Source organism: Tyto alba, unplaced genomic scaffold (assembly GCF_018691265.1).
Source record: "Tyto alba isolate M040663 unplaced genomic scaffold, T.alba_DEE_v4.0 Super-Scaffold_5, whole genome shotgun sequence".
NCBI classification, from domain to species: Eukaryota; Metazoa; Chordata; class Aves; order Strigiformes; family Tytonidae; genus Tyto; species Tyto alba.
In genome coordinates this window covers 12,190,832-12,212,701 of record NW_024881326.1, presented here as the reverse complement: position 1 = coordinate 12,212,701, position 21,870 = coordinate 12,190,832, and the positions used below count along the sequence as shown (strand labels likewise).

At 48.4% G+C, this 21,870-nt stretch overlaps 2 protein-coding genes across 3 annotated transcripts; both read left to right on the top strand.

Annotated features, from left to right (window-relative positions):
- The first annotated feature begins 152 nt into the window (after positions 1 to 152).
- LOC116962407 (nuclear pore glycoprotein p62) lies at positions 153 to 10,241 on the top strand. Of its 2 annotated transcripts, none has more exons than XM_042807171.1 (12): positions 153 to 536; positions 1,388 to 1,770; positions 2,516 to 2,596; positions 3,046 to 3,168; positions 4,206 to 4,301; positions 5,199 to 5,307; positions 5,458 to 5,602; positions 6,018 to 6,067; positions 6,189 to 6,323; positions 7,020 to 7,131; positions 7,988 to 8,054; positions 9,548 to 10,241. In XM_042807171.1, the coding sequence occupies exons 1-12, from the start codon at positions 259 to 261 to the stop codon at positions 9,637 to 9,639; spliced, it is 1,671 nt and encodes a 556-aa protein (XP_042663105.1). In that variant the 5' UTR covers positions 153 to 258; the 3' UTR covers positions 9,640 to 10,241. The 2 variants fall into 2 exon arrangements, with proteins under 2 accessions (XP_042663105.1, XP_042663104.1); XM_042807170.1 differs by having other exon boundaries at positions 2,486 to 2,596.
- Positions 10,242 to 11,231: 990 nt separating this feature from the next.
- LOC122154832 (nuclear pore glycoprotein p62-like) lies at positions 11,232 to 21,314 on the top strand. Its single transcript, XM_042807172.1, has 12 exons — positions 11,232 to 11,615; positions 12,465 to 12,847; positions 13,563 to 13,673; positions 14,125 to 14,247; positions 15,286 to 15,381; positions 16,279 to 16,387; positions 16,538 to 16,682; positions 17,096 to 17,145; positions 17,267 to 17,401; positions 18,098 to 18,209; positions 19,066 to 19,132; positions 20,629 to 21,314. Exons 1-12 carry the CDS (start codon positions 11,338 to 11,340, stop codon positions 20,718 to 20,720), a joined length of 1,701 nt encoding a protein of 566 aa, XP_042663106.1. The 5' UTR covers positions 11,232 to 11,337; the 3' UTR covers positions 20,721 to 21,314.
- Positions 21,315 to 21,870: the final 556 nt, after the last annotated feature.

The window sequence follows — 21,870 nt, the reverse complement described above, 5'->3', positions numbered from 1 at the left end:
AACGGGGCGCCGCTACCGCCCCTCGCCCCTTGTAGCCCCGCGGGCCAATCCGAACGGGCCGCCCTCGAGCGGCGGCAAGACGAGCCAATAGGTGCTGAGGGCGGCAAGCCGCGGCGGGGCGAGGGGCGGGGCGAGGGGCTGAGCGTCATCTCCCCGCGCGAGCAGCGGCGCAGGGCGGCCCGTCGGGCGGTCGGTGGCGGGAGCTGGGCCGCGGCCGCCGTCCCCGGGCCCGGGCCCGGGCCTCCTGCCGGTGCCGCCATGAACCAGTTCAACTTCGGGTCGGGCGCGGCGGGAGGCGGCTTCACTCTGGGCACGCCGAAGACGGCCGCCACGACGGCCACGACCGTTTTCTCCTTCTCCACGCCCGCCGCCTCGGGCGGCTTCAGCTTCGGGAGCGCGGCCCAGACGCCAGCCAGCAGCCAGCCCGCCGGGCTCTTCTCCTTCAGCAGGCCGGGCGCCGCGGCGCAGCCCGCCAGCTTCAGCTTCGGGACGCCGGCGGCGGCGGCGGCTCCGGCAGCAAACGTGTTCCCGCTGGGGTGAGCGGCGCGGGGGTCGGCTGGTCCCGGGTGGGGGCGCGGGCTTTGCTGTGCGGCCGAGGCCGCTGGGCGCTGTGAGTGGGTGGGGTCCTCCCCGTCGCCGCGGAGATGCTTTGCAAGCAATTCTCGGGGGAGCAAACGCGTGGCTCTTGCGCCTTAGAATGCCCGCGGTGCCGCAGCGCGTTCGGAAGAGCGCTGAGCGAGGCCCGTTACTCGTCCGTGCTGGCTGTTTCAGACGGGTGTTGAGAACGAGCTGTTCCCCGCCTCAGCCTGCGGTTGGGGTGCGGGTGCTTGCATGAAGAAGAGCTAGAACTTGGCACCAGAGCATAAAACGTCTTGTCCTTCGTGATCCGACTCCAGAGCGCTCGGGATGTTTCTTCAGCTCGTGGGAGTGTTTTGTCCTTAGCAAAAGCTGTAAGCTTGGAGGCGGTTCTTCAGAACCTCTGTTGTCAAAGCTTGCCATGTGGGAGCAGTGGGGGGGAGCTTGAATGGGGACTAGCAGTAAAATTCAGCTGGAGAAAAAAAAAAAAAAAAGAGTTTTGTAGAGGAAGAGAAAAGGGTGCTTAGGAGCTAAAAGAACGAGCAGCTTCACTTACAGCGCCCTAAATGTCTTTGGTGCTCCGACAGGTAGAGGTAACTGAGGGGGAGTCAGTATAAAGAGGGTTAACAGAGGGCTGCAGGTCACAGGCGTTGCAATGCAGCCTCTGTCAAAGTTGAAGCCTGAACCTGGTTGACTGTGCACCTGACTGAAAGGTGGTTTCTGCTGTCAGCAAATGGTCTGTAGGAAAGCCGACTCAGTACGTGACTGGCTGTGTGTCTCAAGCAGCTTGGCTTCTCCTCTTCTTCTCTAGGGCAAATGCACCAAAAGTAAACTTTGGAGGCAGTACTGCAACTCAAGCTACTGGAATCACGGGAGGCTTTGGGTTTGGTAGCTCTGTACCAGCCAGCGTACCCTCAAGTCAAGCAGCAGCCCCTTCTGGCTTTGTGTTTGGATCTGCTGGCACCAGCGCCACCACCACCTCTCAGTCTGGGACCACTGGAGGGTTTACCTTTTCCAGCGCTACCACAACTCAGGCCGGCACAGCCAGCTTCAGCGTCGGCACCGCAGCTCCGCAAGCAGCGCCCACGGGGTTGACCTTTGGAACGGCACCTGCAGCTGCCGCCACCACTGCTGCCACCGTGGGAACTGCGACCCAGTCGGCCACCCCCTTCAGCCTCGGGGGGCAGTCAGCAGGTGGGTGCCTGGGCTGGAAATGGCAGCGGCAGGCAGGAAGCGTGTCGGCACGGAGGGCAGCTGCGGGTGGCGTGGAGGCTCTGTAGCCGCCTGCTTCTGCTGGTGTGAAGTGAAGCAAGCGGCTGGAATCCGTGGGTTTTGTCACATGCCTGTCCAGGGTCTTTGGTGACGAGGAACAATTGCTGTTCAGCCTCTGGCTTTGGAGGGTGAGGCTGCAAAAATGTTGCCAGTGCGTGTAGAAGTGCCAGCTGCATTTGCAGCTCTTTGTGAATGTTTTTGATGGTCTTGCTGGTGCAGAGGGAAAGGTCTTGGAGTGATGGGGAGGCTGGAGGATGTTCCTGGCCCGTGGTGCCAAACCACTGTTGACCTCCGTGAGGGCAGGAGCCTTCCTGCTCCTGCAGAGTCTGGCAAAAGTTCACTGTGCCGCTTTTGATTTGCTTGTTGGTGACAGTGCGGGCCTCGGTGTCGGGAAGGTCATCAGCTCTGGGGTGAGGGGGACGTTCATGTGTGTCAGAATCATTCTGGGAAGCTTTTTTAGGGCATGAGCTTGTTAGCCCGTGTTAAATTCCTGGATAAGGCAGAGTTTTTGTTACAGTAAATATTAATGATTTTCTTATACTGGTATTGCTTCTAACTTGGCTATTGCAGCGATCAGCGGAAACTCCAGTGTGTCTGTAGTAAAAGGTTTGTCTTTTACTTATGGTACTTGTTGCAGGTCTAAACTTTGGGTCATTGCCTTCAACAGCAGCCACTAGCGCACCCGTGGCAACGCTGACCACTAGTACCAGCCAGGGACCCGCTCTGTCCTTTGGAACCAAGCTTGGAGGTAGGAAGTGATTTTAGGAAGTAATTACTCATGACTTTGTGAGTCGGCTGTCTTTCTGGCATTAGTTTTCTAAACCGGAGTCTGGAAATGGGCTACAAGTGTTTGTTACTGTGAATTTGCAATGGCCTCGGTGATCTGTGACAGTCCATACAGCCCTTGAACTCAGTATCTTGTTGTTTTTTTTTTTTTATTATTGTCTCACGTGCCAAACTCGGCTGTGTACTCGTTGCTGGAGCGTTGTAGAAGGGAGCCACCGGTTTAAAGGGTACATGGGAGAAGAGATCTAGTTGAGGTAGAATAAGAGGAAAAAGAATAAAAAATTCTGACCTCCTTAAAAAAACTGGTGGGGCTAGGCAAATCTGTGTCGCATTGTCAGCATGGGTGTTCTGAAATGGGCGAGAGCTTGATGTGGTCTGCTTGTGAAAGATGGACACTTTTCCCATTTGTAGTTACGTCCACGGCTGCTACAACTGCTGCTACCACCACAACCTCCATTCTGGGTTCAACGGGGCTGTTTGCATCTATAGTGAGCTCTTCAGCACCGACATCGTCTACCACCACGGGCCTCTCACGTAAGTCACCGTGTACAGACTTTAGGTGTTGGGGGAATAGATGAGCAGCATGGTCAGCGCCGCCTGTGGAGCTGCAGCTGCCGGGGTAACAGGGGAGAACTCAAAAGGTGAGCTCTTCTTGCTGTTTGCCAGCCTCCGTCTTTGTGATTTCTGGCAAAGTTTCTTCAGCAGTGAGGTCTGGAGGGTTTTGCCCAAACCACAGCACACTTCAGATGCCGAGTGGGCAAGCGGTGCGGGGCAGATGTAGCTGTATATGAATTTTTAGTTTGTCCGCCTGGGTGGTATCGCCACAACTGAGCTTTCTAGTGATGTTTTAACTGGGGTCTGGAAGACAGCAGCACCTTGAGTCCGGTTACGTCTGCCTTCAGCTCTTGCATTAGTTGTTTCTGTTTCTTTAAGACTTGCACAAGTTTTTATGTTAAAGCCACACTGATGACTTTTAACTGATGAGCTCCAATTTGTAGATGCCATATATACCAGCCTAACAACTTGTATTGTTAGTAGCCCTACAATACAATGCTTGCATTGCTACTCTGGTTGCGAGGATGACCTTAATCTTAGCGTTTAAGCTAACGGGCATTCTCTGTTTTTCGAGATGTTCTTAGACAATAATTGGCGTTTTGTTTTGAGACAACTGAGACGTGACCAGCATGTTTCCTGTGCTACGTGCAGTTGTATTGCTTTAGCAAGTAGCCTCATGCAGAGATTGCATTTCCTGCCAGTCCTTTTGCTCATTTTAGCATTTGATAGCAGCTAAATGTTAGATAATACAGCAGAGGTAAGGAGACTCGACGGTGGCTTGGCAGCTGGATTGCTAAAGCTTCCTGGGAGAATCGCAGAACATTCTGGCTATTTGATAGCCTCAGCCTGCCTTTTTTTGTGTTGTGTCTGGATGATCCTCCACCTAAAGAGTGATCCTGGTGAATAGAAGGACGGACCAGATGGAGATGGGTTAGCAGGTTCAGGGTAGAGCTTTTCAAAGGGGCACTGTTTTTAAGGGGTTATGCAAACTCTGAAGCGTTGTCTTCTGTTTACAGTTGGTGCCCCTTCCACTGGGACAGGCAGTCTTGGAACACTTGGGTTTGGATTAAAAATTCCTGGAACGACAGCTGCGGCAACAAGCACTGCCACTGGTAAGAACGAGATGCTGTGAAATAACACAGTATTTCTCTCTGTGATTCTCCCTTTCCATCTCCCCAAATGCAGAGTTACTCCTGACTTTTGAGAGCCTGTCCACAGGAAAGGAGCTCTGCGTGCAGGAACGCCTGTGGGCTTTGATGTTTTAGTCTGGAGCAAGTAGAGTGACTTTGATTAGCTGCTCCTTCTCTAGCCTGCCTGTGTAGGTGCAGAAGTGCTCTAAGAGGTGAGGGAGAGATGTTTTCTTTAAAAAATGAAAAAGTCGGCAGAAGTCAGAGCTCTATGTTGAAGTGGTAATTTGCATGTGAAAACCTGTAGTGGAATTTGCTGCTGCAGGATTGGGATTCAAGGCTGAACACCCTTTTCTGGATCGAGTTAGTGGTCAGTTTTCAGTGTAATAACAGGGATGTTGCTCAGCTCTCAAAGTCTTTGTAAAGCTTTTTCTGGAGTGACGGAAGAATTGGAGGTCAGTGCCTACAAGTGCCGTTTGACTGGCTGACAGTACCATCTGATAGATGCTCTCAGCTTTTTGAAACAGAGACATCTCGTCTTCTGCCAAGGTGCAGAAGAGGAGCTGGGTGTGCTGATAGTCTCCTCTTGTTTTAACATCACCTCTAGTAACTAAGAGGAGTGTGGGCTAAATCTAATGCCCAGGTTAAGTGCAGGCTGACAGTTCTTCCTTTTGCCAGAGCTACAAGTCGGGCATTTATAGTCCACTGCTGTTGTGTCAAGATGTGCTTCGTTCCCTTCCTGACAGATGTGGGATTTGCGTTTTAAGGGACCTATTTGAGCTCATGCAGCACCGTGCTTAGATGTGTACATTGGCCCCGTTCTTGATTTGTGAGATAGCAGACGTGTCCTCTTTGTTTCTTGACTTGCATCTCTTCTTTCAGGCACTACTTCTGCTTCTGGATTTGCTTTGAATCTTAAGCCATTAACTACGACTGGTGCCATTGGAGCTGGGACTTCTACAGCTGCCATAACCACCACAAGCACCACCAGGTGAGTATTTTGCTATAACTGACTTTTTCTGGATCGGGGCAAGAGGCAGGATTCACACTGGTGTCTGGTAGAGGAAGGGGAAATAGTGTTGTCATGTTTACATCTTGGTTTTTGATCTCGTGTTCTGTACTGTCTCGCACTTGCTCTCAGCGCGCCTCCAGTGATGACTTATGCCCAGCTGGAGAGTTTGATAAACAAGTGGAGTCTGGAACTGGAAGACCAAGAGAAACACTTTCTCCATCAAGCTACACAAGTTAATGCCTGGGATCGGATGCTGATAGAGAATGGAGAGAAAGTGAGGTGACATCGAGTGTAACCCGATTTTGCATGCTTAGATCCTTAGAGGCCTTCAATGTTCCAGATGTAGCAAGCCATCTAGTGGGACTTTCTACTTTAAAAAAAAAAGGGGGGGGGGAGGGGCTGTGAATTATATCTGGTTGCTTTTGGAAAACTGAATGCATGTCTCCTGTGGTCTGTAGCACTGAAGCTTGGAAGTCTGTTCTGTGACAGATTTTCACTATGATCGAAAGTTTTCTTAGGGTGGTGCTTTCAAAGCCAAACCTCCGTTAGTCAATTGTTGTTCTGTAAATCTTTATGTAACTGTTGGTTCCAGTAGACGTTTGTATCGTGCTGGCTTTCTCAGTTCCACCGCTCATACAGGAGTTGACTTTTGAGTTTTTGTAGTGTAATTAATTGTCCTCTGTCTCCAGATTACTTCATTACACAGAGAAGTAGAGAAAGTGAAGCTTGATCAGAAGAGGTACGAAATTATGAATACTTGAGACAATTTTGTTTCTTTTTGCATCTTCTTGCATTATGGTACGGCAGATGTAGACTGTACATAACCTCTAAGTGGGGTAGTTAACATTTTCTCTTTTCAGACTGGATCAGGAACTAGACTTCATTCTGTCACAGCAGAAAGAGCTTGAAGACTTGCTGACCCCTCTGGAGGAGTCTGTGAAGGAACAGAGCGGGACTATCTACTTGCAGCATGCAGATGAAGAGCGGGAGAGGACGTAAGGCAGAAGTGTGATTTGAGCATGTGATGAGCAGGCTAAGGTGGTGGTGATCAATCAGCAGGAAGTAGAGTTGGAGTGCATGACAAGATTGAACTATCAACAGCCCTTTTCAAATATGTAGTCCTATTTTTTGCATGTCAACTTAAGTTTTAAACATTAGAAACAGGGGAATTGCATCAAGTAAGGCTTGAATGAGCCTGAAGAGCTCTTTGGATGTAGGTCTAATCAGCTGTTTGGGAAAAGGTTACTAATTTTGGCATAATCTCTAAAACTGTGTGAATATTTAGTGAAAGAAGCAATGAGAGCAGAATGCACTGTGTGTGGCTCGGGTATCTTGTAAGCCTTAAGTGTTGAATGGTAGCAGAATGCTTAAAGGAAGTGTTTGTCTGGTTTAAGAGATGTGAATCTTGAAGAACGTGGAGTAACTGGTTCCTTCAGTTCTGACAACACTTCCAGAAAGCCCTCTTTGTTACTGCTTGTCTGTCTCTGTGCTATGCATCAAGAGAGAAAGAGGTTAGGAATTAATTCACCTGTGCGACAGAATGCCTCCTGTGGTGCTCTTCCCACGCATCTGCCAGCCTTGGTGGAAAGGTGCGGAAGCTAATTCTGACTGCCCAAAGCTGATGTGACTGGGAGCAGGTCTTCTGATGTTCACTTCAAGTATTCTGACCTTGGTTCCCATGTGTTGTGCAGCTATAAACTGGCTGAAAACATAGATGCTCAGTTGAAGCGTATGGCACAAGATCTGAAGGACATCATTGAGCACTTGAATGCATCAGGAGGCCCAGCAGACACGAGTGACCCGGTAAATCAAAGGGGGTTTTTTTTGTATGTTGGTAGTCACACAGATGCTTTTTTAACACTTTTAACTCTTTGTCCACTCATGGATACTCTGCTGCTTGTGGTTTCAAACTTGATATGGCGTTTTGTTTTCTTCTTGGATTGTCTCTCTTCTGCTTCAAATTGCGTTATAATGCAGTAAAACCCAACCTGATTCATGTTCTTACTCTATAGTTCTTAATAGTTTTCCAAGTATCTCATTCTCATATGGACTCTGGGTATTTGCTTATTGTCTGATTTCTGCCTAGATTACAACTTGTTTCCGAGGCATTTTTAACTTTGATCTGGCCACATGCTCTACTGCTTGCATCTTTCTTGCAGCAAATCCAAATTTTGTTCAGAATGACCTCCGTAGGAGATGACTCGTTTTTCTTGTATAACTTTTGGATCCCCATGAAAACAGTCTTTCTGATGTGTATTAAATTGATCTTGATACACCCAGAGGCTTTACTGAGAAGCTTTTTTCCAGTAAAGATTTCCCTTCATATTGCAGACTTGAGATTTTTCCCATTACTTCTTACCGTTACCACCTCAGGCCTAAGGTGATTAATGTTGTGGTGGTTCCTAGGTCTGCACTGGAATAAGCCTAAGCCACCGGCATATACTCTTAACCAGTCTGTTTTCTCGCTTGTGAAGAGAAGCAAAGCAACACAGTTGCTGCCCAGACTTCCCTGGGAAAGTGGCTGCTAGGTTAGTGGAGCTGTACCTATGAGAAACTTGATTGCATCTGGTTCCAAAGGCAGGGACAGGCAGGCTGTCTTTTACTGCTCTTGGAGTTTCTGTAGTGCAGCAAATGACTTGCACCTTCTCTTTCTGCTCAGCTTCAGCAGATCTGTAAAATTTTGAATGCGCACATGGACTCCTTGCAGTGGATTGACCAGAACTCAGGTGAGAGGCATCTTGCAGCTTTTTGGGAACGTAAAAGAACACAAATGAATTCCTGAAGATCCCTGAGGAGTCTTCTCCTCATCACCTTCAATGACACTGTCCCTTCTGTGCTTGAATTCTCCTGATGTGCACTAAAGGCCTCTCTAATGCTGAGAAGTATCTCCTGGCAACTGGTAATGTTTTACCAAAAAGCACTGCTTTGAAATGCATCAGTGCAAAGTGAAAACCTTATGCTTTGTTCTGTCAAGCTAAGGTTAAAGATTTCAACTTTGAAAATGTTGTGGGGCTTCCCCTTTGGAGTAGGAAAAATGGTGGGGTGGGGCTCTGTGTGTGTGTATTTAACGTTATCGTCTTCCTCTTTGCAACTGGAAAGCCAAATCCAGGTAAGAGTGAGCAGCCTGCATTTATCGGCAGGCTCGCTAACTCTCAGTAATGGTGTGGGAATTTCACAGTAGCAGGAACTTGAGGTGTAGTGCAGAGCAGAAGATGCACTCGCTTGTGGAATCTTGAACAGTGTAGTAACTGTTGTTTCTTGTTTTGGATTCACCTGTAACTAGTGTACCATGGTGCAATACCAAAAACACAGAAAAAAGGAACTTTTGTCCCAGGGAGGGCCTCCTTGTGAGGGATTCAAGGATTCTACACGGTTTTGATTTTAACTGATGTTAGCAGCCACATGGGGGCACGGCAGACTAAAGCAGTCCTCCTCTTACCAGCACCAAATTGCACTGTCTGGCTGTGAAAGCACCCACACCTGGTGTATTTCTTGGGTGCAAGCAGGCATTACTACTATCCATGTTTCAATACTATTATTGGCTTAGGTCAGAATTTAATGGGGCTTTTTTTCTCGAGATTCCTGCTGCATTTAAAGTTGATGGTCAATCAGTGGCCGGTGTATTTCCAAATCGGTGATCTGCAAATAGCAGGTGATTTGTGTCATGGCTGCAAGTGCTCTGCAGCTCTTCTGTGCAATCGCACTGTCTTTTCTGTATTTACAGTTAAAAGCTTGTTATAGCTGCGTGCTATCCTGCAAGAAAATATGCATGAATTTCTAACAGATTGTGTGGTCCACCTGTAATTGGTATAATGCAATGTGAGTTTAGCAGGAGGTGGGTAGGGGAAGCTGGTTTACAGAGCAATTGCTTTTCCTCAAGCTGCAGAGTAGCGTGCAGTTTTCAGTTCAGGGAGGGTTTGTGCTACTCCCTGATGCAGTGCCCTGAAAGTACAGCGAACTGGCATGGCAAACAGTGTCAACAACACGTCCCAGGGCTCCTCCGGTTCTGCCTGCCGGTCCCTGAATGCCTCTGAATACTTCTTAGGCAGTCTTCCTTGCCGTGGAGGGTTAGCAGTGCTTTGTGTAGGGTTTTCCTCCTCCTTTGTGCACTGTCAAATCTGAGTGACTGTCAAAATGAGTTTTTCTCCTCCTGCAGGCTAAAGCGTGCAGGGTTGTGTCTGAGGGTGAATATAAGATTAACCACTTGTTTCTCCCACAGCTATGTTGCAGAGAAAGGTAGAAGAGGTGACAAAGGTTTGCGAGAGCCGCCGCAAGGAGCAAGAGCGCAGTTTTCGGATCACATTTGATTGAACGACGCAAAGTTTAAAGGGTTAACCTGAAATCTCAACAGAAAGCAGAGGGTTTGGGGGACCTGGGTCTCAATTTATGGCCTGTGTTTTTGGTTTTTTTTTTTTTTTTTTTTTTTCTTGCAGTAAAACTTGTTGTTTGTTGCAAAGCCAGTCTTTGCAGTGCCTGACTGAAATTACCCACTCCAGTCTGAGAGACTGCATGAAGTCTGTGCAGAAAGCATGTGCTCTTTGTTCTTTATAACTGCATGTAGACTGGTGAGGTGCACAAACGCTGCCCTCGCGGGATTTAGGCAGTATGTGACTCCACGGCTGAGCTCTCCAGTACCTGAATATAACTTGAGTATGGTTCAGTTGGGACTTCGTAAGCCCTTTGTTCAGGTCCGTAGAGAGATGGTTCAACGAAGAACTGGCCTCAGAAGGAGCTGCAGCAGTCTGAGAGACTCGAATTCCTCGTTTTGTTAGCTGGAGTTTGTGTTTAAATTAGGTATGCTTCCACTTCTGAAAGTGGGCCTTGTTTTCTGTACTTTTGGCAATATATCACTTTTGTGCTGGTACCTGTAAGCAGAATTTCTACGTGATTAAAAATTACTGGATGTGCCAGTAGAGAAGTGGTACTTGTGTGGTGATTTTCTGTAGTGTAGCTTGTTCAGTTGCAAGGGTGCAGGAAAGAACAGGGTTGACAAGCTTGCTGTGAAGACTTTTTAAGAGACAGGGCTTTTTGATCAAGTGTGTCAATGAGAAATCTGTCAGATAGCTCTGGATGCATCTCTCTAGCCACCTGTTTTTCTTCTGGGCCATTTTTCTTGATTCAATATCATAAACTGTTACAAAGACTTAGTCAGATGTGCTTTTAGAGTATTAGTTTCCATGGCATTTTGACAAACATGCTGAGGGTACACTCAATCCCACTGTCTAGGGTGAGGAAAGATATCTTAGCACCAAGTCCCATCACCGACCCCTGAGGAATGCTCCTGTCGCTGGTTTCCACTTGTATGTCAAGCTAGTCACTGTAACTCTTTGAGTGTGACCAACCAGCCAATTCCTTATGCCCGGAGTGGTCCATCCATCAAGTCCACGTCTCCAATTTAGACGCAAGGATGTTGTGTGGGACAGTGTCAAATGCCCTAAGGATCTTGAACTCCACCATGTCTTGGTCACGGCAGCCAAGGCTGCCCTTGAGCTTCACATTGCCACCAGCTTCTTGTTGAGAACAAGGTCCAGCATTGCACCTCTCCTTGTTGACTATCACTTGGAAGTTAGCGTCTTTACTCAGAATTTGAGCAGCAACTTTTTTCCCTTCACAAGAAGTATTTAGTTGTAATCGCCTTCGTCTCTGGCACACTTCAGGGAAAATTAGGGAGAACTCTGAATGAAGTACCTGAAGCTCTCGCAGCTACATGTTACAGCCGCCGCGGCAGGCGGCGTCCTACGTCACCATAGCAACGGGGCGCCGCTACCGCCCCTCGCCCCTTGTAGCCCCGCGGGCCAATCCGAACGGGCCGCCCTCGAGCGGCGGCAAGACGAGCCAATAGGTGCTGAGGGCGGCAAGCCGCGGCGGGGCGAGGGGCGGGGCGAGGGGCTGAGCGTCATCTCCCCGCGCCAGCAGCGGCGCAGGGCGGCCCGTCGGGCGGTCGGTGGCGGGAGCTGGGCCGCGGCCGCCGTCCCCGGGCCCGGGCCCGGGTCTCCTGCCGGTGCCGCCATGAACCAGTTCAACTTCGGGTCGGGCGCGGCGGGAGGCGGCTTCACTCTGGGCACGCCGAAGACGGCCGCCACGACGGCCACGACCGTTTTCTCCTTCTCCACGCCCGCCGCCTCGGGCGGCTTCAGCTTCGGGAGCGCGGCCCAGACGCCAGCCAGCAGCCAGCCCGCCGGGCTCTTCTCCTTCAGCAGGCCGGGCGCCGCGGCGCAGCCCGCCAGCTTCAGCTTCGGGACGCCGGCGGCGGCGGCGGCTCCGGCAGCAAACGTGTTCCCGCTGGGGTGAGCGGCGCGGGGGTCGGCTGGTCCCGGGTGGGGGCGCGGGCTTTGCTGTGCGGCCGAGGCCGCTGGGCGCTGTGAGTGGGTGGGGTCCTCCCCGTCGCCGCGGAGATGCTTTGCAAGCAATTCTCGGGGGAGCAAACGCGTGGCTCTTGCGCCTTAGAATGCCCGCGGTGCCGCAGCGCGTTCGGAAGAGCGCTGAGCGAGGCCCGTTACTCGTCCGTGCTGGCTGTTTCAGACGGGTGTTGAGAACGAGCTGTTCCCCGCCTCAGCCTGCGGTTGGGGTGCGGGTGCCTGCATGAAGAAGAGCTAGAACTTGGCACCAGAGCATAAAACGTCTTGTCCTTCGTGATCCGACTCCAGAGCGCTCGGGATGTTTCTTCAGCTCGTGGGAGTGTTTTGTCCTTAGCAAAAGCTGTAAGCTTGGAGGCGGTTCTTCAGAACCTCTGTTGTCAAAGCTTGCCATGTGGGAGCAGTGGGGGGGAGCTTGAATGGGGACTAGCAGTAAAATTCAGCTGGAAAAAAAAAAAAAAAAGAGTTTTGTAGAGGAAGAGAAAAGGGTGCTTAGGAGCTAAAAGAACGAGCAGCTTCACTCACAGCGCCCTAAATGTCTTTGGTGCTCCGACAGGTAGAGGTAACTGAGGGGGAGTCAGTATAAAGAGGGTTAACAGAGGGCTGCAGGTCACAGGCGTTGCAATGCAGCCTCTGTCAAAGTTGAAGCCTGAACCTGGTTGACTGTGCACCTGACTGAAAGGTGGTTTCTGCTGTCAGCAAATGGTCTGTAGGAAAGCCGACTCAGTACGTGACTGGCTGTGTGTCTCAAGCAGCTTGGCTTCTCCTCTTCTTCTCTAGGGCAAATGCACCAAAAGTAAACTTTGGAGGCAGTACTGCAACTCAAGCTACTGGAATCACGGGAGGCTTTGGGTTTGGTAGCTCTGTACCAGCCAGCGTGCCCTCAAGTCAAGCAGCAGCCCCTTCTGGCTTTGTGTTTGGATCTGCTGGCACCAGCGCCACCACCACCTCTCAGTCTGGGACCACTGGAGGGTTTACCTTTTCCAGCGCTACCACAACTCAGGCCGGCACAGCCAGCTTCAGCGTCGGCACCGCAGCTCCGCAAGCAGCGCCCACGGGGTTGACCTTTGGAACGGCACCTGCAGCTGCTGCCACCACTGCTGCCACCGTGGGAACTGCGACCCAGTCGGCCACCCCCTTCAGCCTCGGGGGGCAGTCAGCAGGTGGGTGCCTGGGCTGGAAATGGCAGCGGCAGGCAGGAAGCGTGTCGGCACGGAGGGCAGCTGCGGGTGGCGTGGAGGCTCTGTAGCCGCCTGCTTCTGCTGGTGTGAAGTGAAGCAAGCGGCTGGAATCCGTGGGTTTTGTCACAGGCCTGTCCAGGGTCTTTGGTGACGAGGAACAATTGCTGTTCAGCCTCTGGCTTTGGAGGGTGAGGCTGAAAAAATGTTGCCAGTGCGTGTAGAAGTGCCAGCTGCATTTGCAGCTCTTTGTGAATGTTTCTGATGGTCTTGCTGGTGTAGAGGGAAAGGTCTTGGAGTGATGGGGAGGCTGGAGGATGTTCCTGGCCCGCGGTGCCAAACCACTGTTGACCTCCGTGAGGGCAGGAGCCTTCCTGCTCCTGCAGAGTCTGGCAAAAGTTCACTGTGCCGCTTTTGATTTGCTTGTTGGTGACAGTGCGGGCCTCGGTGTCGGGAAGGTCATCAGCTCTGGGGTGAGGGGGACGTTCATGTGTGTCAGAATCATTCTGGGAAGCTTTTTTAGGGCATGAGCTTGTTAGCCTGTGTTAAATTCCTGGATAAGGCAGAGTTTTTGTTACAGTAAATATTAATGATTTTCTTATACTGGTATTGCTTCTAACTTGGCTATTGCAGCGATCAGCGGAAACTCCAGTGTGTCTGTAGTAAAAGGTTTGTCTTTTACTTATGGTACTTGTTGCAGGTCTAAACTTTGGGTCATTGCCTTCAACAGCAGCCACTAGCGCACCCGTGGCAACGCTGACCACTAGTACCAGCCAGGGACCCGCTCTGTCCTTTGGAACCAAGCTTGGAGGTAGGAAGTGATTTTAGGAAGTAATTACTCATGACTTTGTGAGTCGGCTGTCTTTCTGGCATTAGTTTTCTAAACCGGAGTCTGGAAATGGGCTACAAGTGTTTGTTACTGTGAATTTGCAATGGCCTCGGTGATCTGTGACAGTCCATACAGCCCTTGAACTCAGTATCTTGTTGTTTTTTTTTTTTTTTATTATTGTCTCACGTGCCAAACTCGGCTGTGTACTCGTTGCTGGAGCGTTGTGGAAGGGAGCCACCGGTTTAAAGGGTACATGGGAGAAGAGATCTAGTTGAGGTAGAATAAGAGGAAAAAGAATAAAAAATTCTGACCTCCTTAAAAAAACTGGTGGGGCTAGGCAAATCTGTGTCGCATTGTCAGCATGGGTGTTCTGAAACGGGCGAGAGCTTGATGTGGTCTGCTTGTGAAAGATGGACACTTTTCCCATTTGTAGTTACGTCCACAGCTGCTACAACTGCTGCTACCACCACAACCTCCATTCTGGGTTCAACGGGGCTGTTTGCATCTATAGTGAGCTCTTCAGCACCGACATCGTCTACCACCACGGGCCTCTCACGTAAGTCACCGTGTACAGACTTTAGGTGTTGGGGGAATAGATGAGCAGCATGGTCAGCGCCGCCTGTGGAGCTGCAGCTGCCGGGGTAACAGGGGAGAACTCAAAAGGTGAGCTCTTCTTGCTGTTTGCCAGCCTCCGTCTTTGTGATTTCTGGCAAAGTTTCTTCAGCAGTGAGGTCTGGAGGGTTTTGCCCAAACCACAGCACACTTCAGATGCCGAGTGGGCAAGCGGTGCGGGGGCAGATGTAGCTGTATATGAATTTTTAGTTTGTCCGCCTGGGTGGTATCGCCACAACTGAGCTTTCTAGTGATGTTTTAACTGGGGTCTGGAAGACAGCAGCACCTTGAGTCTGGTTACGTCTGCCTTCAGCTCTTGCATTAGTTGTTTCTGTTTCTTTAAGACTTGCACAAGTTTTTATGTTAAAGCCACACTGATGACTTTTAACTGATGAGCTCCAATTTGTAGATGCCATATATACCAGCCTAACAACTTGTATTGTTAGTAGCCCTACAATACAATGCTTGCATTGCTACTCTGGTTGCGAGGCTGACCTTAATCTTAGAGTTTAAGCTAACGGGCATTCTCTGTTTTTCGAGATGTTCTTAGACAATAATTGGCGTTTTGTTTTGAGACAACTGAGACATGACCAGCATGTTTCCTGTGCTACGTGCAGTTGTATTGCTTTAGCAAGTAGCCTCATGCAGAGATTGCATTTCCTGCCAGTCCCTTTGCTCATTTTAGCATTTGATAGCAGCTAAATGTTAGATAATACAGCAGAGGTAAGGAGACTCGACGGTGGCTTGGCAGCTGGATTGCTAAAGCTTCCTGGGAGAATCGCAGAACATTCTGGCTATTTGATAGCCTCAGCCTGCCTTTTTTTGTGTTGTGTCTGGATGATCCTCCACCTAAAGAGTGATCCTGGTGAATAGAAGGACGGACCAGATGGAGATGGGTTAGCAGGTTCAGGGTAGAGCTTTTCAAAGGGGCACTGTTTTTAAGGGGTTATGCAAACTCTGAAGCGTTGTCTTCTGTTTACAGTTGGTGCCCCTTCCACTGGGACAGGCAGTCTTGGAACACTTGGGTTTGGATTAAAAATTCCTGGAACGACAGCTGCGGCAACAAGCACTGCCACTGGTAAGAACGAGATGCTGTGAAATAACACAGTATTTCTCTCTGTGATTCTCCCTTTCCATCTCCCCAAATGCAGAGTTACTCCTGACTTTTGAGAGCCTGTCCACAGGAAAGGAGCTCTGCGTGCAGGAACGCCTGTGGGCTTTGATGTTTTAGTCTGGAGCAAGTAGAGTGACTTTGATTAGCTGCTCCTTCTCTAGCCTGCCTGTGTAGGTGCAGAAGTGCTCTAAGAGGTGAGGGAGAGATGTTTTCTTCAAAAAATGAAAAAGTCGGCAGAAGTCAGAGCTCTATGTTGAAGTGGTAATTTGCATGTGAAAACCTGTAGTGGAATTTGCTGCTGCAGGATTGGGATTCAAGGCTGAACACCCTTTTCTGGATCGAGTTAGTGGTCAGTTTTCAGTGTAATAACAGGGATGTTGCTCAGCTCTCAAAGTCTTTGTAAAGCTTGTTCTGGAGTGACGGAAGAATTGGAGGTCAGTGCCTACAAGTGCCGTTTGACTGGCTGACAGTACCATCTGATAGATGCTCTCAGCTTTTTGAAACAGAGACATCTCGTCTTCTGCCAAGGTGCAGAAGAGGAACTGGGTGTGCTGATAGTCTCCTCTTGTTTTAACATCACCCCTAGTAACTAAGAGGAGTGTGGGCTAAATCTAATGCCCAGGTTAAGTGCAGGCTGACAGTTCTTCCTTTTGCCAGAGCTACTAGTCGGGCATTTATAGTCCATTGCTGTTGTGTCAAGATGTGCTTCGTTCCCTTCCTGACAGATGTGGGATTTGCGTTTTAAGGGACCCATTTGAGCTCATGCAGCACCGTGCTTAGATGTGTACCTTGGCCCCGTTCTTGATTTGTGAGATAGCAGACGTGTCCTCTTTGTTTCTTGACTTGCATCTCTTCTTTCAGGCACTACTTCTGCTTCTGGCTTTGCTTTGAATCTTAAGCCATTAACTACGACTGGTGCCATTGGAGCTGGGACTTCTACAGCTGCCATAACCACCACAAGCACCACCAGGTGAGTATTTTGCTATAACTGACTTTTTCTGGATCGGGGCAAGAGGCAGGATTCACGCTGGTGTCTGGTAGAGGAAGGGGAAAGAGTGTTGTCATGTTTACATCTTGGTTTTTGATCTCGTGTTCTGTACTGTCTCGCACTTGCTCTCAGCGCGCCTCCAGTGATGACTTATGCCCAGCTGGAGAGTTTGATAAACAAGTGGAGTCTGGAACTGGAAGACCAAGAGAAACACTTTCTCCATCAAGCTACACAAGTTAATGCCTGGGATCGGACGCTGATAGAGAATGGAGAGAAAGTGAGGTGACATCCAGTGTAACCCGATTTTGCATGCTTAGATCCTTAGAGGCCTTCAATGTTCCAGATGTAGCAAGCCATCTAGTGGGACTTTCTACTTTAAAAAAAAAAAATGGGGGGGGGGCTGTGAATTATATCTGGTTGCTTTTGGAAAACTGAGTGCATGTCTCCTGTGGTCTGTAGCACTGAAGCTTGGAAGTCTGTTCTGTGACAGATTTTCACTATGATTGAAAGTTTTCTTAGGGTGGTGCTTTCAAAGCCAAACCTCTGTTAGTCAATTGTTGTTCTGTAAATCTTTATGTAACTGTTGGTTCCAGTAGACGTTTGTATCGTGCTGGCTTTCTCAGTTCCACCGCTCATACAGGAGTTGACTTTTGAGTTTCTGTAGTGTAATTAATTGTCCTCTGTCTCCAGATTACTTCATTACATAGAGAAGTAGAGAAAGTGAAGCTTGATCAGAAGAGGTACGAAATTATGAATACTTGAGACAATTTTGTTTCTTTTTGCATCTTCTTGCATTATGGTACGGCAGATGTAGACTGTACATAACCTCTAAGTGGGGTAGTTAACATTTTCTCTTTTCAGACTGGATCAGGAACTAGACTTCATTCTGTCACAGCAGAAAGAGCTTGAAGACTTGCTGACCCCTCTGGAGGAGTCTGTGAAGGAACAGAGCGGGACTATCTACTTGCAGCATGCAGATGAAGAGCGGGAGAGGACGTAAGGCAGAAGTGTGCTTTGAGCATGTGATGAGCAGGCTAACGTGGTGGTGATCAATCAGCAGGAAGTAGAGTTGGAGTGCATGACAAGATTGAACTATCAACAGCCCTTTTCAAATACGTAGTCCTGTTTTTTGCATGTCAACTTAAGTTTTAAACATTAGAAACAGGGGAATTGCATCAAGTAAGGCTTGAATGAGCCTGAAGAGCTCTTTGGATGTAGGTCTAATCAGCTGTTTGGGAAAAGGTTACTAATTTTGGCATAATCTCTAAAACTGTGTGAATATTTAGTGAAAGAAGCAATGAGAGCAGAATGCACTGTGTGTGGCTCGGGTATCTTGTAAGCCTTAAGTGTTGAATGGTAGCAGAATGCTTAAAGGAAGTGTTTGTCTGGTTTAAGAGATGTGAATCTTGAAGAACGTGGAGTAACTGGTTCCTTCAGTTCTGACAACACTTCCAGAAAGCCCTCTTTGCTACTGCTTGTCTGTCTCTGTGCTATGCATCAAGAGAGAAAGAGGTTAGGAATTAATTCACCTGTGTGACAGAATGCCTCCTGTGGTGCTCTTCCCACGCATCTGCCAGCCTTGGTGGAAAGGCGCGGAAGCTAATTCTGACTGCCCAAAGCTGATGTGACTGGGAGCAGGTCTTCTGATGTTCACTTCAAGTATTCTGACCTTGGTTCCCATGTGTTGTGCAGCTATAAACTGGCTGAAAACATAGATGCTCAGTTAAAGCGTATGGCACAAGATCTGAAGGACATCACTGAGCACTTGAATACATCAAGAGGCCCAGCAGACACGAGTGACCCGGTAAATCAAAGGGGGTTTTTTTTGTATGTTGGTAGTCACACAGATGCTTTTTTAACACTTTTAACTCTTTGTCCACTCATGGATACTCTGCTGCTTGTGGTTTCAAACTTGATGTGGCGTTTTGTTTTCTTCTTGGATTGTCTCTCTTCTGCTTCAAATTGCGTTATAATGCAGTAAAACCCAACCTGATTCATGTTCTTACTCTATAGTTCTTAATAGTTTTCCAAGTATCTTATTCGTATATGGACTCTGGGTATTTGCTTGTTGTCTGATTTCTGCCTAGATTACAACTTGTTTCCGAGGCATTTTTAACTTTGGTCTGGCCACATGCTCTACTGCTTGCATCTTTCTTGCAGCAAATCCAAATTTTGTTCAGAATGACCTCCGTAGGAGATGACTCGTTTTTCTTGTATAACTTTTGGATCCCCATGAAAACAGTCTTTCTGATGTGTATTAAATTGATCTTGATACACCCAGAGGCTTTACTGAGAAGCTTTTTTCCAGTAAAGATTTCCCTTCATATTGCAGACTTGAGATTTTTCCCATTACTTCTTACCGTTACCACCTCAGGCCTAAGGTGATTAATGTTGTGGTGGTTCCTAGGTCTGCACTGGAATAAGCCTAAGCCACCGGCATATACTCTTAACCAGTCTGTTTTCTCGCTTGTGAAGAGAAGCAAAACAACACAGTTGCTGCCCAGACTTCCTGGGGAAAGTGGCTGCTAGGTTAGTGGAGCTGTACCTATGAGAAACTTGATTGCATCTTGTTCCAAAGGCAGGGACAGGCAGGCTGTCTTTTACTGCTCTTGGAGTTTCTGTAGTGCAGCAAATGACTTGCACCTTCTCTTTCTGCTCAGCTTCAGCAGATCTGTAAAATTTTGAATGCGCACATGGACTCCTTGCAGTGGATTGACCAGAACTCAGGTGAGAGGCGTCTTGCAGCTTTTTGGGAACGTAAAAGAACACAAATGAATTCCTGAAGATCCCTGAGGAGTCTTCTCCTCATCACCTTCAATGACACTGTCCCTTCTGTGCTTGAATTCTCCTGATGTGCACTAAAGGCCTCTCTAATGCTGAGAAGTATCTCCTGGCAACCGGTAATGTTTTACCAAAAAGCACTGCTTTGAAATGCATCAGTGCAAAGTGAAAACCTTATGCTTTGTTCTGTCAAGCTAAGGTTAAAGATTTCAACTTTGAAAATGTTGTGGGGCTTCCCCTTTGGAGTAGGAAAAATGGTGGGGTGGGGCTCTGTGTGTGTGTATTTAACGTTATCATCTTCCTCTTTGCAACTGGAAAGCCAAATCCAGGTAAGAGTGAGCAGCCTGCATTTATCGGCAGGCTCGCTAACTCTCAGTAATGGTGTGGGAATTTCACAGTAGCAGGAACTTGAGGTGTAGTGCAGAGCAGAAGATGCACTCGCTTGTGGAATCTTGAACAGTGTAGTAACTGTTGTTTCTTGTTTTGGATTCACCTGTAACTAGTGTACCATGGTGCAATACCAAAAACACAGAAAAAAGGAACTTTTGTCCCAGGGAGGGCCTCCTTGTGAGGGATTCAAGGATTCTACACGGTTTTGATTTTAACTGATGTTAGCAGCCACATGGGGGCACGGCAGACTAAAGCAGTCCTCCTCTTACCAGCACCAAATTGCACTGTCTGGCTGTGAAAGCACCCACACCTGGTGTATTTCTTGGGTGCGAGCAGGCATACTACTATCCATGTTTCAATGCTATTATTGGCTTAGGTCAGAATTTAATGGAGCTTTTTTTCTCGAGATTCCTGCTGCATTTAAAGTTGATGGTCAATCAGTGGCCGGTGTATTTCCAAATCGGTGATCTGCAAATAGCAGGTGATTTGTGTCATGGCTGCAAGTGCTCTGCAGCTCTTCTGTGCAATCGCACTGTCTTTTCTGTATTTACAGTTAAAAGCTTGTTATAGCTAGCTGCGTGCTATCCTGCAAGAAAATATGCATGAATTTCTAACAGATTGTGTGGTCCACCTGTAATTGGTATAATGCAATGTGAGTTTAGCAGGAGGTGGGTAGGGGAAGCTGGTTTACAGAGCAATTGCTTTTCCTCAAGCTGCAGAGTAGCGTGCAGTTTTCAGTTCAGGGAGGGTTTGTGCTACTCCCTGATGCAGTGCCCTGAAAGTACAGCGAACTGGCATGGCAAACAGTGTCAACAACACGTCCCAGGGCTCCTCCGGTTCTGCCTGCCGGTCCCTGAATGCCTCTGAATACTTCTTAGGCAGTCTTCCTTGCCGTGGAGGGTTAGCAGTGCTTTGTGTTGGGTTTTCCTCCTCCTTTGTGCACTGTCAAATCTGAGTGACTGTCAAAATGAGTTTTTCTCCTCCTGCAGGCTAAAGCGTGCAGGGTTGTGTCTGAGGGTGATTGTAAGATTAACCACTTGTTTCTCCCACAGCTATGTTGCAGAGAAAGGTAGAAGAGGTGACAAAGGTTTGCGAGAGCCGCCGCAAGGAGCAAGAGCGCAGTTTTCGGATCACATTTGATTGAACGACGCAAAGTTTAAAGGGTTAACCTGAAATCTCAACAGAAAGCAGAGGGTTTGGGGGACCTGGGTCTCAATTTATGGCCTGTGTTTTTTTTTTTTTTTTTTTTTTCTTGCAGTAAAACTTGTTGTTTGTTGCAAAGCCAGTCTTTGCAGTGCCTGACTGAAATTACCCACTCCAGTCTGAGAGACTGCATGAAGTCTGTGCAGAAAGCATGTGCTCTTTGTTCTTTATAACTGCATGTAGACTGGTGAGGTGCACAAACGCTGCCCTCGCGGGATTTAGGCAATATGTGACTCCACGGCTGAGCTCTCCAGTACCTGAATATAACTTGAGTATGGTTCAGTTGGGACTTCGTAAGCCCTTTGTTCAGGTCCGTAGAGAGATGGTTCAACGAAGAACTGGCCTCAGAAGGAGCTGCAGCAGTCTGAGAGACTCGAATTCCTCGTTTTGTTAGTTGGAGTTTGTGTTTAAATTAGGTATGCTTCCACTTCTGAAAGTGGGCCTTGTTTTCTGTACTTTTGGCAATACACCGCTTTTGTGCTGGTACCTGTAAGCAGAATTTCTACGTGATTAAAAATTACTGGATGTGCCAGTAGAGAAGTGGTACTTGTGTGGTGATTTGCTGTAGTGTAGCTTGTTCAGTTGCAAGGGTGCAGGAAAGAACAGGGTCGACAAGCTTGCTGTGAAGACTTTTTAAGAGACAGGGTCATATCAGTGCTTTTTGAACGTGTGTGATTATAATGCAGATTCCATTGTATTTTTAACAATAGAGGGAAGTGTGTGATCATGCGTTTAGCAAAACTCCCCTCATAGTCAATTCTACTTTTCTCTTTTTGCTCCTATTCTGCAGAATGCTGAAGGGGGCACAAATAATGCGTAATAGTCTTTACTTTGTTTACCTACCTCTGCCTGTCCCCCAGCAGCTTTGTCAGTATATGCCCTGGAAAAAAGGGGACAGCCTGCTTAGTATACTAATTTACTGACTTTAATGTGATTTAAAACTTTTGAGTTTCTTGTTAGCTTTTTTTTTTTTTTTTTTTTCCCCCTGTGTGGAGATGTCATCGCTTTCAAAGGAGAGGGAAGGGAGTCTCACAGGTGCTGGGAAGGTGACTGTTGTTGTACGGACATATGAGAAGTCCTCGCAGGGCTCC